The sequence below is a fragment of the Hyperolius riggenbachi genome, chromosome 4, assembly GCF_040937935.1.
Source record: "Hyperolius riggenbachi isolate aHypRig1 chromosome 4, aHypRig1.pri, whole genome shotgun sequence".
Classification (NCBI taxonomy): Eukaryota; Metazoa; Chordata; class Amphibia; order Anura; family Hyperoliidae; genus Hyperolius; species Hyperolius riggenbachi.
In genome coordinates, this window is record NC_090649.1 from 166,216,315 (window position 1) to 166,229,639 (window position 13,325).

Below are 13,325 nucleotides of genomic sequence, written 5' to 3' on the forward strand. Positions count from 1 at the left end.
GTTGTATGAACGAGCAATAAACCGTGAAAGCTGCAGTGGTCTGAATGGAAAAAAAGTGGCCGGTCCTTAAGGGGTAGAAAGCCCTAGGTCCTCAAGTGGTTAAAAGGAAATATCCATTATTATCTATAGTTAATAACCCTGGCTTTACCCCAGGGATGGACAGGACTTGGCTTAATGGAACTGGTTTAGAACAAGATACTAGACTCTGGGATTTCCTGGGAAGGTTCGGTCTAGCCAGCCCGCCTCCACATTTTCCATTTTTTAAATATTACCAAATATCAAGCTATATACTCAAATAAATCAGGTCTTTAGGCCCTATTAGGACGGAAGTTTCCAATTTTGAAAAATGGTTTCTGGCTAGGACTAAACCCCCAGGGAGCTTGTCACTTCTGTATGGGTCGTTGCTGCACTTCACGGGCACTTCACGGGACAGAATTAGGGAGAGGTGGGAAGGTGAACTGCAAATTAATCTGGACAATAAACGCTGGTCGAGCTTTATAGAGAATGTTTGGATGCCTAAAAATACAGTACTTCAATTAATGCAATATAAAGTAATCATGCGCTGGTATTCTACTCCGGATGCCCTTAATAAATTATACAGTTCCGTTCCATCTATTTGCTGGAGATGTTCTTATCCAGTTTTACATTATTCCCACATTTGGTGGTCCTGCCCCTCAATCCAGAAATTTTGGAAAAAGGTTGAGGTTTTTTTAAGAGTAAACACAGACCTAGACCTCCGTATCAATAAAATAGAGGCAATCTTTGGTCAGGGCCTGCAAACCACTACTGAATTATCTATGGACCTCTTAATGTTTCCAACCTTGATCGGCAAGAAACTAATTATTGAACACTGGGGTACCCACACTATCCCTACAATATCAAGTTGGCTCACTAGATTTAACGAGCTCTTAGAGATAGAGTACTCACATCCCCCTGAGGCCCCAATGACTGTTACCAATGAACAAAACAGATGGATAAAGCTGTATAATTTTTGTTTTGAGAAATTCAAATTCTAGCCATACTATTCTAAGGGTAATGTTAAGTAGCTATTCTTTACACTTTTACACTTTTCTCTTGGTGATTTCTTTTCTACTCACCGTGTTCTCCAGTGGGTGGGACAACTGGGAGTGTGGGACAGCCCCCCAACTGGAACGAGTGTTAGTAGTGTGGTGTGGGTGTATGGTGTGCCCGTGCGTGTGCCCGTGCGTGTGCCCGTGCGTGTGCCCGTGTGTGTGTCCGTGCGTGTGTCCGTGCGTATGTCCGTGCGTGTGTTTGTGCACGCGTGTGTCTGTGCGCGTGTCTGTGCGCGTGTCTGTGCGCGTGTGTCTGTGCGTGGGTCTGTGCGCGTGTCTGTGTGCGCGCGTGTCTGTGTGCGCGCGTCTGTGCGTGTGTCTGTGTGCGTGTGTGGTGTCCAGCATAGGGCAGTGTGTAGATAAATGTTGAGCTGTGGGGTGCACAGTTTTGCTTCCGTGGTTGCTGAGGGGGGGGGGGGGGGGGGGCGCGTCTTGTACGCGGGAGGATGCGGTACTTTTCTTCATCTTTGGTCTGTTTCTTTTCTCCCCTTCTTTATTTAATTTTATGAAATAATTAAATTTGGCAAATTCTGATTAGCAAATATGATGAGACTTTATGCCCAACACCAAGAGCGTGGTGATGAAGCCTATCAATATGGTTGGGCCTTCATAAACTGTGGCTAGGCTCTGAGCTAATCAAGAAAAAAAAAAAAAAAAAAAAAAAAAGAGGAAACATCCATATCCCTCTCAGTTTAGGTTCCCTTTAGGGCTCGTTTCCACTGTTTCGACGCAATTTCGCCGGCATTCCGACGCTTGTAAAAACGCATGCGGATGCGTTTCCGCATGCGTTTTTACCCGGGTTTTCGCATGGCACCCTGGCAAATTAACCATGACACTGCCAGGGCAAAATAACATTGAAAAAGGTGCGAAATCGCGGGTAAAAACGCATGTGTTTTTACTGTTAAATACATTAGCGGCGATTCGCACGGATTCTCGACGCAGGCGAATTCGGTGGGTCCCGTCGTGCAGATTTGGCCCACCGCCAAATCGCTCCCGCACGCCGCACATGTGGAAACAGCCCCGGCCACTTCAGTGTAACAAGCGAATCCGCATCTCGTCGCCGCATGCGGATTCGCTATGGTGGAAACGAGCCCTTAATCAGTTGCTCTCAGTTATAACTGAGGTGGCTTCTGAGAGCAACAGCAGGTTTTCACTGTTAGCTAGGGGAAATTGGTGAATGGTAAGTACTTGTGAATGGCTCTACAAAATGCTACAGCAATGTATGTCCCAATTTTTAAACCAGTTCAAACTGCAAACTTGGTGCTGGCTTTGCTAAAAAAACAAAACAAAAATAACCAATTTTGATGCAGACATTTTGTTAACATTTGTAAGTAATTTGACCTCCCGTTCCAGAGAAATCACTAGCAAAGCTAGCCAGAACATGTTAAAAGCATCAATTAACATAAGCTAAAAGTACCTGTCAATGCCGGTCGTCACCAAACTGCTGCTAAGGAGCATTTCAATGGTAGCAGAATCCAGCCCTGCCAGTGAGAATGTGCCCTAAGTGCTGCCAAACATTAGGGTGATCTGGGTAAACAATCCATCAGATGGGTGCCACCTGCTTATCTCTGCTATTTGTATTCGTTGAAAATGCATGCGCTGAGCATGCATGTCTGTGCTGATAATTCATAGTAAATCAACAGTAGGCATTTTTGTTTGATTGTGGACTCCCCCCCCCCACTAATCTTAAAAACATAAAAAGTAAACTCTGTCTTTCCCCAAAGACACTGCATGATTGCTTAACCAGTTCACCCCCAAGGGTTTTTATCCTAACGGACCAGAGCAATTTTCAGTTGTCAGCGCTCCTCCCTTTTATTCCCTAATAACTTTATTACTACTTATCACAAGAAAATGATCTATACCTCGTTTTTTTCGCCACCAATTAGGCTTTCTGTGGATAGTACATTTTGCTAAGAATTTTTTTATTCTAAATGCATTTTAATGAGAAAAACAGAAAAAAAAAGAAAAAAAATCATTATTTCTCAGTGTTCAGCCTTTATAGTTTTAAAATTAAACATTCTCCTGTGGATAAAACAAACACGTTTTATTTGCCCAGTGGTCCCGATAATTAAACCGTTTAGATTATGTCCCTACCACAATGTATGGCGACAGTATATTATTTTGAAATATAAGTGGTTATTTTTCTGTTTGTTCTGGCCATAATTACAAGCCCCTATGTAATAAATTAAAATTAATTTTCCCCCATAAAATATAGAATAAAAAAAGCTGAGTCCCTAAGGCAACTATTTATTTATTTTTTTAAGCTGATTTTTTTTTTTTTACAAGTGTTTTTTTTGGGGGGGAGGGTTGGAAGTGTAATTTTATTAATGATGTGTATATACTTGAAAATGTGTGTGTTTTGTAGGTGTAATATACTTTTTGGCCACAAGATGGCGCTGGTGAACACTCATAGGACGTGTTCACTTTTTTTTTTTTTTTTTTTTACACACTTTATTAAACTGTTACATTTCCTGTTTATGTGAATGGACGTAGCCGCTGTTCGCGGTCACGTCCATTCACTCCAGGCACTGCGATTGGGTAGAGGACTGTTCAGTCCTCTTCCCCAATCGCCCAGCACGGGATCCCGACGGTAATGGCGGCGGTAGCGGCGGACACACGGCGGTAGCAGCGGCGGGAATGCGCGACGTATTAAAACGTCATGTTGCTGTTAATAGCGGTAAGCATGACGTTTTAATACGTTAGGATGGCGGTAAATGGTTAAAGGGAAGGTCCAAGCAAAAAAAAAAAAAAATGAGTTTCACTTACCTGGGGCCTTTACCAGCTCCATGTAGCCATCCTGTGCCCTCGTAGTCACTCACTGCTGCTCCAGTCCCCCGCTGGCAGCTTTCTGACCTCGGAGGTCAGGGCCACATTGCATACATTTTTACGCATTCCAGCTAGTGCAGGAACAAAAATGTATGCGTTGCACCACTAACGCGTAAAAATGTATGTGTTAATGTTCCTGCACTAGCGGGAATGTGTAAAAATGTACGCAATTGGGCCCTGACCTCCGAGGTCAGAAAGCTGCCAGCGGGGGACTGGAGCAGCAATGAGTGACTACGAGGGCACAGGATGGCTGCATGGGGCTGGTAGAAGCCCCAGGTAAGTGAAACTCTTTTTTTTTTTTTTTTTTGCTTGGACCTTCCCTTTAAGCTACACAGACTTCAAAACAAAAGGAGCAGTTGGTAGGCAGAACGCCTACCAACTTCTGCCTACCAACTGCTCTTTTGTTTTGAAGTCTGTGTAGCTTAGTCAATCATGTAGTGTCTTTGGGGAAAGACAGTTTACTTTTTATGTTTTTAAAATTAGTGGGGAAAAAAAAGTCCACAATCAAACAAATGCCTACTGCCAGATTTCCAAAATGTAAGGTCCAAGTATTTAAGTGTTAAAACATCAGGTATGAGTTTCATACGTTATGAGTTATAGAAGCTTACTTTTAGAGTAGGTTCATGCTTTAATGCGTTAAAATTTTGTACGTTTCTGCTTGTGATTTTTTTTTTTTCTCCCAAACCGTACACGATTGTGAACTGTCGTGATTTAACCATTGATTAACATTGGGTGTGGTATAGAAGTGATATCTAATGTAATCACCTACTGTTTTAACCGTCAGGGCGATACAATTACATCGCCCAGGAGGGGGCGCAGCACTTTTTTTTTTTAATTTTTTTATTTTTTAAATCATGTAGCGAGCCCTGGGCTCGCTGCATGATAGCCGCTGCGCAGCGGAATCCCCCCACCCACTCCGATCGCTTTCGGCGATCAGTAAGCAGGAAATCCCGTTCAGAACGGGATTTCCTGCTGGGCTTCCATGGCGACGCGGTGGGATGACGTCACGGACGTCGTGAAGTCAGAGGGAAGCCCGATCCACCCCTCAGCGCTGCCTGGCACTGATTGGCCAGGCTGCGCAAGGGGTCGGGGGGAGGGGGGGACTGCACGGCAGGTAGCGGCGGATCGGCGGCGGCGATCGGAAGTTACACGCAGCTAGCAAAGTGCTAGCTGCGTGTAACAAAAAAAAATTATGAAAATCGGCCCACTAGGGCCTGAGAAATCCTCCTGCGCGACATACACCGAGCTCAGCTCGGGATTATCGCCCAGGAGGTGAAGGAGGCAATACTTGGATACGTTACTTCGCAACACATGAACACTCTACTGTCCATACAATTTTGTGGGGCTGTTTACAGTGTTGCAACAGCTTGCGGTACTTTGACTCGCTGCATGCAGGCTTTGTATTAAAGAGAATCAGTATATTACAAAAAACCTCTGGGGTATACTTACCTCGGGAGGTGGAAGCCTGTGGATCCTAACGAGGCTTCCCCCGTCCTTTTTCATACCTCCATTAGAGTGTCGGTACCCCCTGAAGTGTGGTGAGGTAAATTATTACCTACCGCAATCCTGCACAGGAGCACTACCTGGCTTTTTATTTGGGTAAGAAGGAATCGTTAAAACCCGATCGTATCCGCTCTACTGCACAGGTGCGAGTCCTTTGCACCTGCGCAGTAGAGCGGATACAGTCAGGCCTGGCTATTTCCGTCTAACCGGAATGAAGAGCTGCTAGTGCAACTGCGCAGGATTGCGGAGAGGTAAATAAATCGCCGCTTGTCAAGCTTGTAGGGGCGGTTTTAGGGGAGCCAGAGCTGGATTCCGCCAAGCTTCAGATGTTTGGGAAGCCTCATTGGGACCCTGAGGCTTCCCCCTCTCGAGGTAAGTATCCCCCAGAGGGTTTTTTTAGTTAGTCTCTTTAAGGGCTCATTAACACTGTGAGTTGCAGTGAGTTTTGACTCACTGTACACAGTGTGCACTTTACAAGGGAACATGCAAGTCCATAGACTTTAATTTTAGTATTCACACTACAACAGTGAGTTGCTGTGCAGTTCATTTCAACTCTTCAAAGTTAAAATTCATGGAAATGCACGGAAACGCACAAATCCATCCTCACCTATTCATGAGTTTTTATTCATTTATTTTAACTCACTGACTAGTGTGAATGAGCCCTGAAGTCTGTGTCCAGTCTTCATTGCAGTTCACACATACATTATGCAACAGACCACTGTGAACCTACAATCAAATCCCATCTATACATGTCATTGATCTAACATGGCTCTTCTGGACTAGACTACAGTATTACTACTTGGTCAAGCCAGGACATCTTTATAATGTTTGGACACATTTAAAGCGAGCTCTCCCCGTAGACAAAACAACATGCAGTTAATTCCATACTACACGTTTGACAGGCTTATATGATGATACTGGAGCTTGCGAAGGTGAATGCTAGCTTCATTGCTAGCTTTATTGGTGTGTTCTGCTTGGTTTCATGTTAGGCAGCGTTCTAATGCATTTTTGTAACGTTAACCATCATTTAAAAGAAAAACATTCCATACTCTGTAGTGTAAATAGATCTATATTACTGGCAGCTAGGTTCCCTTTATCCTTTATCTAGATCTTTTGCAAAAAATGGAGTATAGATGTGAATTAAGTACTGTACTGTATTTCAAGTGGGTGAGGTCCATTTCTGTATAGACACAGAGCAAGCTGCAGATTTCTTGCCTTCAGTGTCACCTACAGGTGGAATTGTGGAACTGCAGCGGAACTATTCATAATGGATACTATTAGTAATAATAATACTTGCAGATACAAACCATACTGTGACTGAAAATTTATTAGGCTAAAATTAGAAAAATGTAAATATCCCCTTCACGTAATTTTGTGATTTTTTTTTTTTTTGCTTTAGATTTGAGCATGGCAGACTTCTTGCCTCCTAAAAGATGAAAAAAATTGATTTAAACCTTTCCTGTATGTAAAAAGTTAATGTTATTTATTACCTTAGATTGTAAGCCTTTTTCAGGGTCCTTCCTTCCCTAGTGTATTCTACATCTATCTTATTATCATGTTCTCCTTGCCTATGACCTTGTATTTGTATTACTGGGCCTAACTAACCAGACCCAAATCACATGATCCTGTATCTTATACCCAGTTTGCCTTGTACAGCTGTGTCCGATGTTGTATAACCTTGTTACGTCTGTCATCTTTTATATCACTGTATGTATTTATTGTCTAGCGCTGTGTAATATGTTGGTGCAATATAAATATAATATTAATGATTACAGGTTTTAGAATAGTATGTGCACACTCAAAATGTCCCTTTTTATTTATGGTGGGTTTTTGTATGACAACAAATCAGTGATGTTTTCTCTCTTCTGCCCCTGCAGTTGCTGAAGTTGATGGGAACACATATTGGCGAAATTCTTTTAACAGCTTGTTTCACCCAAAACAACTAGAAGAGTTCATTGTGATGGATGTAGATGTTGTCAGAGACCGGAAACAAGGAGCCGGAGCTGGAATTAGATCAAGCAAGGTAGGCCCTGCTTATGTCTTCTCCTATCACACTTTTTACAGCTCTTAACTGCATATGGAAAGTTCAAGAAGGCTATGTAACTGGTTTGCCTATGTTTTTATGTCAGGCATGTGCGGGCTGTAGGTCAGAAGCCCAGTCCAGGTCTTGCATTTAATTAAATTCAATTACTTAGGCTATTAGATTTGGTATCTGTTCTGAAGGAGGACACATGGATTTGGAGTTACAATGTGTCTTACAGACTCGTGTTGCTCTGGACAGAAACTAAAAGGGCACTTTTCTGTTATGTATCAGCCATTTGCTAGGTTGCATCTTGTTATGGAAAGGTTGAGGCAGGGAACATGTTTGTCCTCAGTTTTCTGCATGCACTTTTTGCACACCATGTATGTGTGTGTGTGTGAAATTGCACCCCCTTTTTTCACAGCATCTAATGTTCTTGTTAGAGAAAAGGCACACAGTGTTGCACTGTTTTCAGTTTTTGTTCGGTTTGGGAAAAACACACATTCAAGTGTACACTAGCCCATCAATTAACATTGGTGCTCTGGTTTTTCAGAAAATATGCACAAATATAGACAAGCTTGCATGTTTTCAGTTATGGCAGAGAGAATTCAGCCGAATTAGTTCTTGATTATTGCTATCCTGATCTATTCCTTAAAAAGAGATGACCCGTATGCTATTGAGTTCAGTAGCATATGGGTCATTACCTGCAAAAATCTACTGGCTTATTCTGGGCCACACAGGAAGTCATGAAGACATAGGATAAATACAACAGCGACATGTAACATTTTTGGAAAGCACATCCTGTTTCCTCCTCTAGGTCTCCTCTTCCAGCTATGGTGCAGGGACATAGATTTCTAGCTGCAGTACGGGGACACTGGGTGGCTATATCAATCAATTAATAGAGAAACTCTTGCACCTGAGCGAATTAGAGCTTGAACCATTTAATATATAGTGACCAAAGTATTTACAATATTACACAAGTATGATAAAACACCCAAAAACACACAATGATTCATCAGACCAAGCGTAAGACCCCTGGTTTAAATAAGCCCGTTTTGGATCACCCGAAACGGCCATCCCAAGTGTCTTAATCGGTAACTTGATTACACAGTTAATGAGCTTCAAAATGTACATTTCATCGAAAAAAAGAAAAAAAATATATGTAAAAAATGTAAATGTATAAAACACTCCACAGTTAGTGCTTGTACGCAGTTAGTCCTCAGCAGGTTCTCAATAGATATCTTTAGAATAGCGTGACACTGAAATATGGCTTAAAGGGGAACTGAAGAGAGGTATATGGAGGCTGCCATGTTTATTTCCTTTTAAGCAATACCAGTTGCCTGGCAGCCCTGCTGATCCTGTGCCTCTAATACTATTAGCCATAGCCCCTGAACAAGCATGCAGCAGATCAGGTGTTTCAGACTTTAAAGGCAGATCTGAGAAGACTAGCTGCATGCTTGTTTCTGGTGTTATTCAGATACTACTGCAGAGAAATAGACCAGCAGGGCTGCCAGGCAACTGGTATTGATTAAAAGGAAATAAATATGACAGCCTCCGTATACCTCTTACTTCAGTTCGCCTTTAAGGATATGTTGTTATAGTGTACTGATTCAATTGCTCCCAAACCGTAGCATAAAACTTCTTCAATAAAAATTGAATAATTAGCAGCAATGTTGCCTCAGTGGATGACAGTTTATATACTCACGCTACCATATGGCAGGCGAGATTGTCCCGCTCTGACCAGTGAGAGGAGGAGGGTTAGGTTCCGGTAACTTGCTCAATCCTGTATGGCTGCGGCCGCTAGCTCGTTACAGGAGAGTCCGTAGTTGCAGATCTCGCTGCGGGGAAGTGACCCCGTGAACCGGATGTACTGCTCAGTGACGTCACATGCAGTTTGCACCAATTGCGCCAACGCATTTCGAAAGGATACACCTTCCTTCGTCAGGGCTTAGTGATTTGTCCATTGTTTGCAATTTTATTCTCCCTCCGCTGCTCAACTCCTCCCCTATCACCTCCGTCAATTAAATGTACTCATTAAAGGCAAAAAGCTCTATGCCTTGATTCAAGCCCGTTGGGGCTAATGAGTTCAAAGTAAAGATCCAGTAGTATTCATGTCTAGACATGGCTTTAAGATAGTCACCTCCTCTCCAATTTGGCAACACACTCTGAATTGCATAAAATCTTAGCAGTCCCAATTTTCCTTTCTGACAATGTTTAAAGTGTTTTCCCCAGAGGGTACTTTTCATCTTTCTTCTGTATATATTTGATATGTTCAGATATCCTGTCCAACAATTTCCTTTTTGTCCTGCCAACATACTGTTTAGTGCAGCCACATTCAATTACATAAATAACACCTTTGCTGTTACAGTTCAGGTTTCCCTGTGTTGAAAAGCTTTCTCCTGTGCTTTTAGACTGAAATGTCTCTCTAATTTTTTCATTTCGGGTGCTTCTGCACGGGAGACACAAAGTGCATTTTTTAAAGCTACCCCCTTTATGTTGTGGTTCCCTGTGGTTAACCAGTTCACATCCTAACTACAGTATAATTACGTCGTTGTAAGTGGCTCACGAAAGCCACACGACGTGATAAGTCACTTCACTTTAATGAGCACAGCGTGCGTGCTGGCACGCGCCTGGGCTCATTTACCCCCCTCCCTCTAACTACACTAACTAAGGATTCCCTCCCGGTGGTCCGATCCTCCCACTCCCCGCTTGATCCCTTTTAATTGAGCAATCGCCCCCCTTCTTTCCCCATGCTGCAATGCTAGATTAGCATGAAAACAACATACCTCACCTCGTTCCAGCGTGCGATCAGCCTCCCCTCCGTGCATCACCGCTGCCTGTGTCATTATGCCGAACGGATCGGGTCCTGGCTTGATGACGTCATCAAGCCGGGACCCAATCCGTTCGGCATAATGACTTTTTCAGTATTTATTTTCCTTATTCCTTTTAAAATGCATGCAAAGTAAAATAATTCTTAGCAAAATGTACCACCCAAAGAAAGCCTCATTGGTGGGAAAAAAAACAAGGTATAGATCATTTATGTGTGATAAGGGCTGATAAAGTTATTGGCTATTGAATGGGAAGCGTGTGAAATGTTGAAAATTGCTTGGGGTTTTTAGGGGGAAATCCCCAGGGACGCGAAGTGGTTAATTACGGTTGGAGCAATCATGTTGTTTAAGTTTGGAGCTCGTCTATATCAAGCAAGTTAAAATGACACATTGCATAGTCCACTTTGGGGCCATATGTACAGTAGTGGCGCTGCATTGTATGTGTGTATAGGAGTGTGCATGCAGTTGTTTGAAAGCTAGAGATGATGAAAGTGTTGTGTAAAAATGTAATGGTGTATTTAAAGTGGACCGTATGGATTGGGCAAACTGCCTGTCACTCGCCTAGTGGTTTGCCACATGTATACATGCCTGATTGTTGTCCAACAGGCTAAACTCAGACAACAATTGGGCGGATTTGTTGGACATGTGAACGATCCTGAAGATATGTACTAGTGTTCATGAGCATTTCTCAGCTTCAGAGCAGGAAGGAGTCTGCTGGCATTAAAATTTAAGAAGTAGCAATAAAATCAGCAAGTGAGTATTCTGGTCCCAGCAGCCATTGCGTGACTTGTAACCCAATTAGAATCAATGTGGGCACCCAAACCCAACCCTACCCACAGTCCAGGTAATCCATGTGTATCCAATGCTGGGCTCAACTTCATGTTATGAATCCTGCAAAATCTGATCTGTGTATAAGAGCATTTCTAATATGCACTCCTACCTACTACCATTGTCACCGAACTTAGGCACTCTAATTTACTAAGGTAAGGGGGTGCTCATTATGAACCCTTCCCTTCTGCTGCTGTGCCTAGAAACTTTCTGGAATGCCACTGATATGATCCAGGTGATGGCTACAAATGTTAATAGCAGAGAATTTCTATTTCAGTCCAGTTCATTTTTGCTGGAACTTATCTTGTCCAGTGTTCTCCAGCTTCCAGTCAGGCCAGTCTCCTTCATTGAGCATTTTTACAGATGAGACTCTGTTAAAGGAAGAGACTATATCTCTGAAAGCTGGATTTATGGTTACATTCTGTTTTAACCATGAATTTACCTGGATCAATTATAGTACTTGCATTGGGTGAATTGTACGCATGAGCTCTTTGCAGAAAATTTCAATTTTTTTTTTACCTCTCCACATGATTCAGAAATCTGGTTAATATAAATAACTAGTTTTTATGGTTTAATACTATCCTGCCTTGCACATCGACATTGGTTGACCTTTTCAGTCTTTTCAGTGGTAATGGTTTATTCTTGTTTTCCACAGCACACTCTAGCTGAAGTCTGGGTTCAGAAAACATCTGAGATGAATACAAGCCAGCAATACCACTGTCGCACGCACCTGGGGCACCTGCTGAATCCGGGAGATCTGGTACAAGGGTAAGTGGTGCTCCGAAGGGGGGAGATGAAGATTGTGGAATGTAGCAATGTGCGAGCAGCATGAGGTTTTTTTTAGTATGCAAAACGACCACCTAGCAGTAATGTAAAAGGGCCCTAAAAGGAAATAAATACAGTTGTGTTCAAAATTATTCAACCCCCAATGCTGTAAAGGGTTTTAGAGAATTTAGTGTACATTTGTAATTGTGATCAGAATGAAATCTTACAAGGACTTTTTAAAGAACCAAATGCAACTATAATGACATCAATTGTTTTTGTAATACAGTATTAACCACTTTACCCCCCACGGTACGAATTTCTCCATCCCTCCCCCCCCCCCCCCCTAAAAAACCAAGGGAAGGAGAAATCGCGCTGCCGCCGCTGTCTGTGCTCCTGCTGCTCGTGCGCATGCTCCCGCCGCTCATGCACGCCGTCGCCCGCTCGCCCGGAGATCAATGAACGGGAAAAAAAAAAAATACAATAAAAAAAAAAAACATAAATAGTTATCTTAGGGACTGAACTTTTTAAATATTTATGTCAAGAGGGTATAACACTGTTACTTTATAAACTATGGGCTTGTAATTAGAGATGGATGCAAAACTGAAAAAAATTGTAAGAGGGACATAATTTAAACAGTTTTATAACCGGGACAAATGGGCAAATACATTTCATGGGTTTTAATTACAGTAGCATGCATTATTTAAAAACTATAATGGCCGAAAACTGAAAAATAATAATTTTTCCCACATTTTTTATTATTTTCCCATTAAAACACATTTAGAATAAAAGGGAAGAAGAAATCCGTACCTCTCGCGCTACCGCTGCTGTCCGCGCTCCTGCTGCTCGTGCGCACGCTCCCGCCGCTCGTGCACGCCGTCGCCCGCTCGCCCGGAGATCAATGAACGGGAAAATCCATTCCCGTTCGTTGATCTAAGCCCCCGCAATGATCTGCTACTTCTATGAGAAACAGCGCGATCATTATGATTTTCCCATCCTCGTTGTGCTTCCTGTACGCTTACAGGTCGCATAAACACAAACTCACTGTGGCCATCTTGTGGCCAAATAGTAAAACTACACCCTAAAGCATTTTACATATACAAATACATTAGTTTTACACAATAAATTAACTCATTGCCTCCCACACTCCCCAATTTTTTTTTGGTTTTGTAATTAAAAAAAAAAAAAATACAATAAAAAAAAAAAAACATAAATAGTTATCTTAGGGACTGAACTTTTTTAAATATTTATGTCAAGAGGGTATAACACTGTTACTTTATAAACTATGGGCTTGTAATTAGAGATGGATGCAAAACTGAAAAAAATGCACCTTTATATCCAAATAAAATATTGGCGCCAAACATTGTGATAGGGACATAATTTAAACGGTTTTATAACCGGGACAAATGGGCAAATACATTTCATGGGTTTTAATTACAGTAGCATGCATTATTTAAAAACTATAATGGCCGAAAACTGAAAAAT

At 42.2% G+C, this 13,325-nt stretch overlaps 1 protein-coding gene across 3 annotated transcripts in view; it reads left to right on the top strand.

The window, feature by feature from the left end:
• Positions 1–13,325, top strand: part of NMD3 (NMD3 ribosome export adaptor) — a 93,671-nt gene that overhangs the window by 54,146 nt on the left and 26,200 nt on the right. For all 3 annotated transcript variants that reach the window (XM_068279282.1, XM_068279283.1, XM_068279284.1), the window contains 2 exons: positions 7,280–7,425; positions 11,734–11,846. In XM_068279282.1, coding sequence (XP_068135383.1) covers positions 7,280–7,425; positions 11,734–11,846 — 259 coding nt within the window. The remainder of the gene's footprint in view (positions 1–7,279; positions 7,426–11,733; positions 11,847–13,325) is intronic.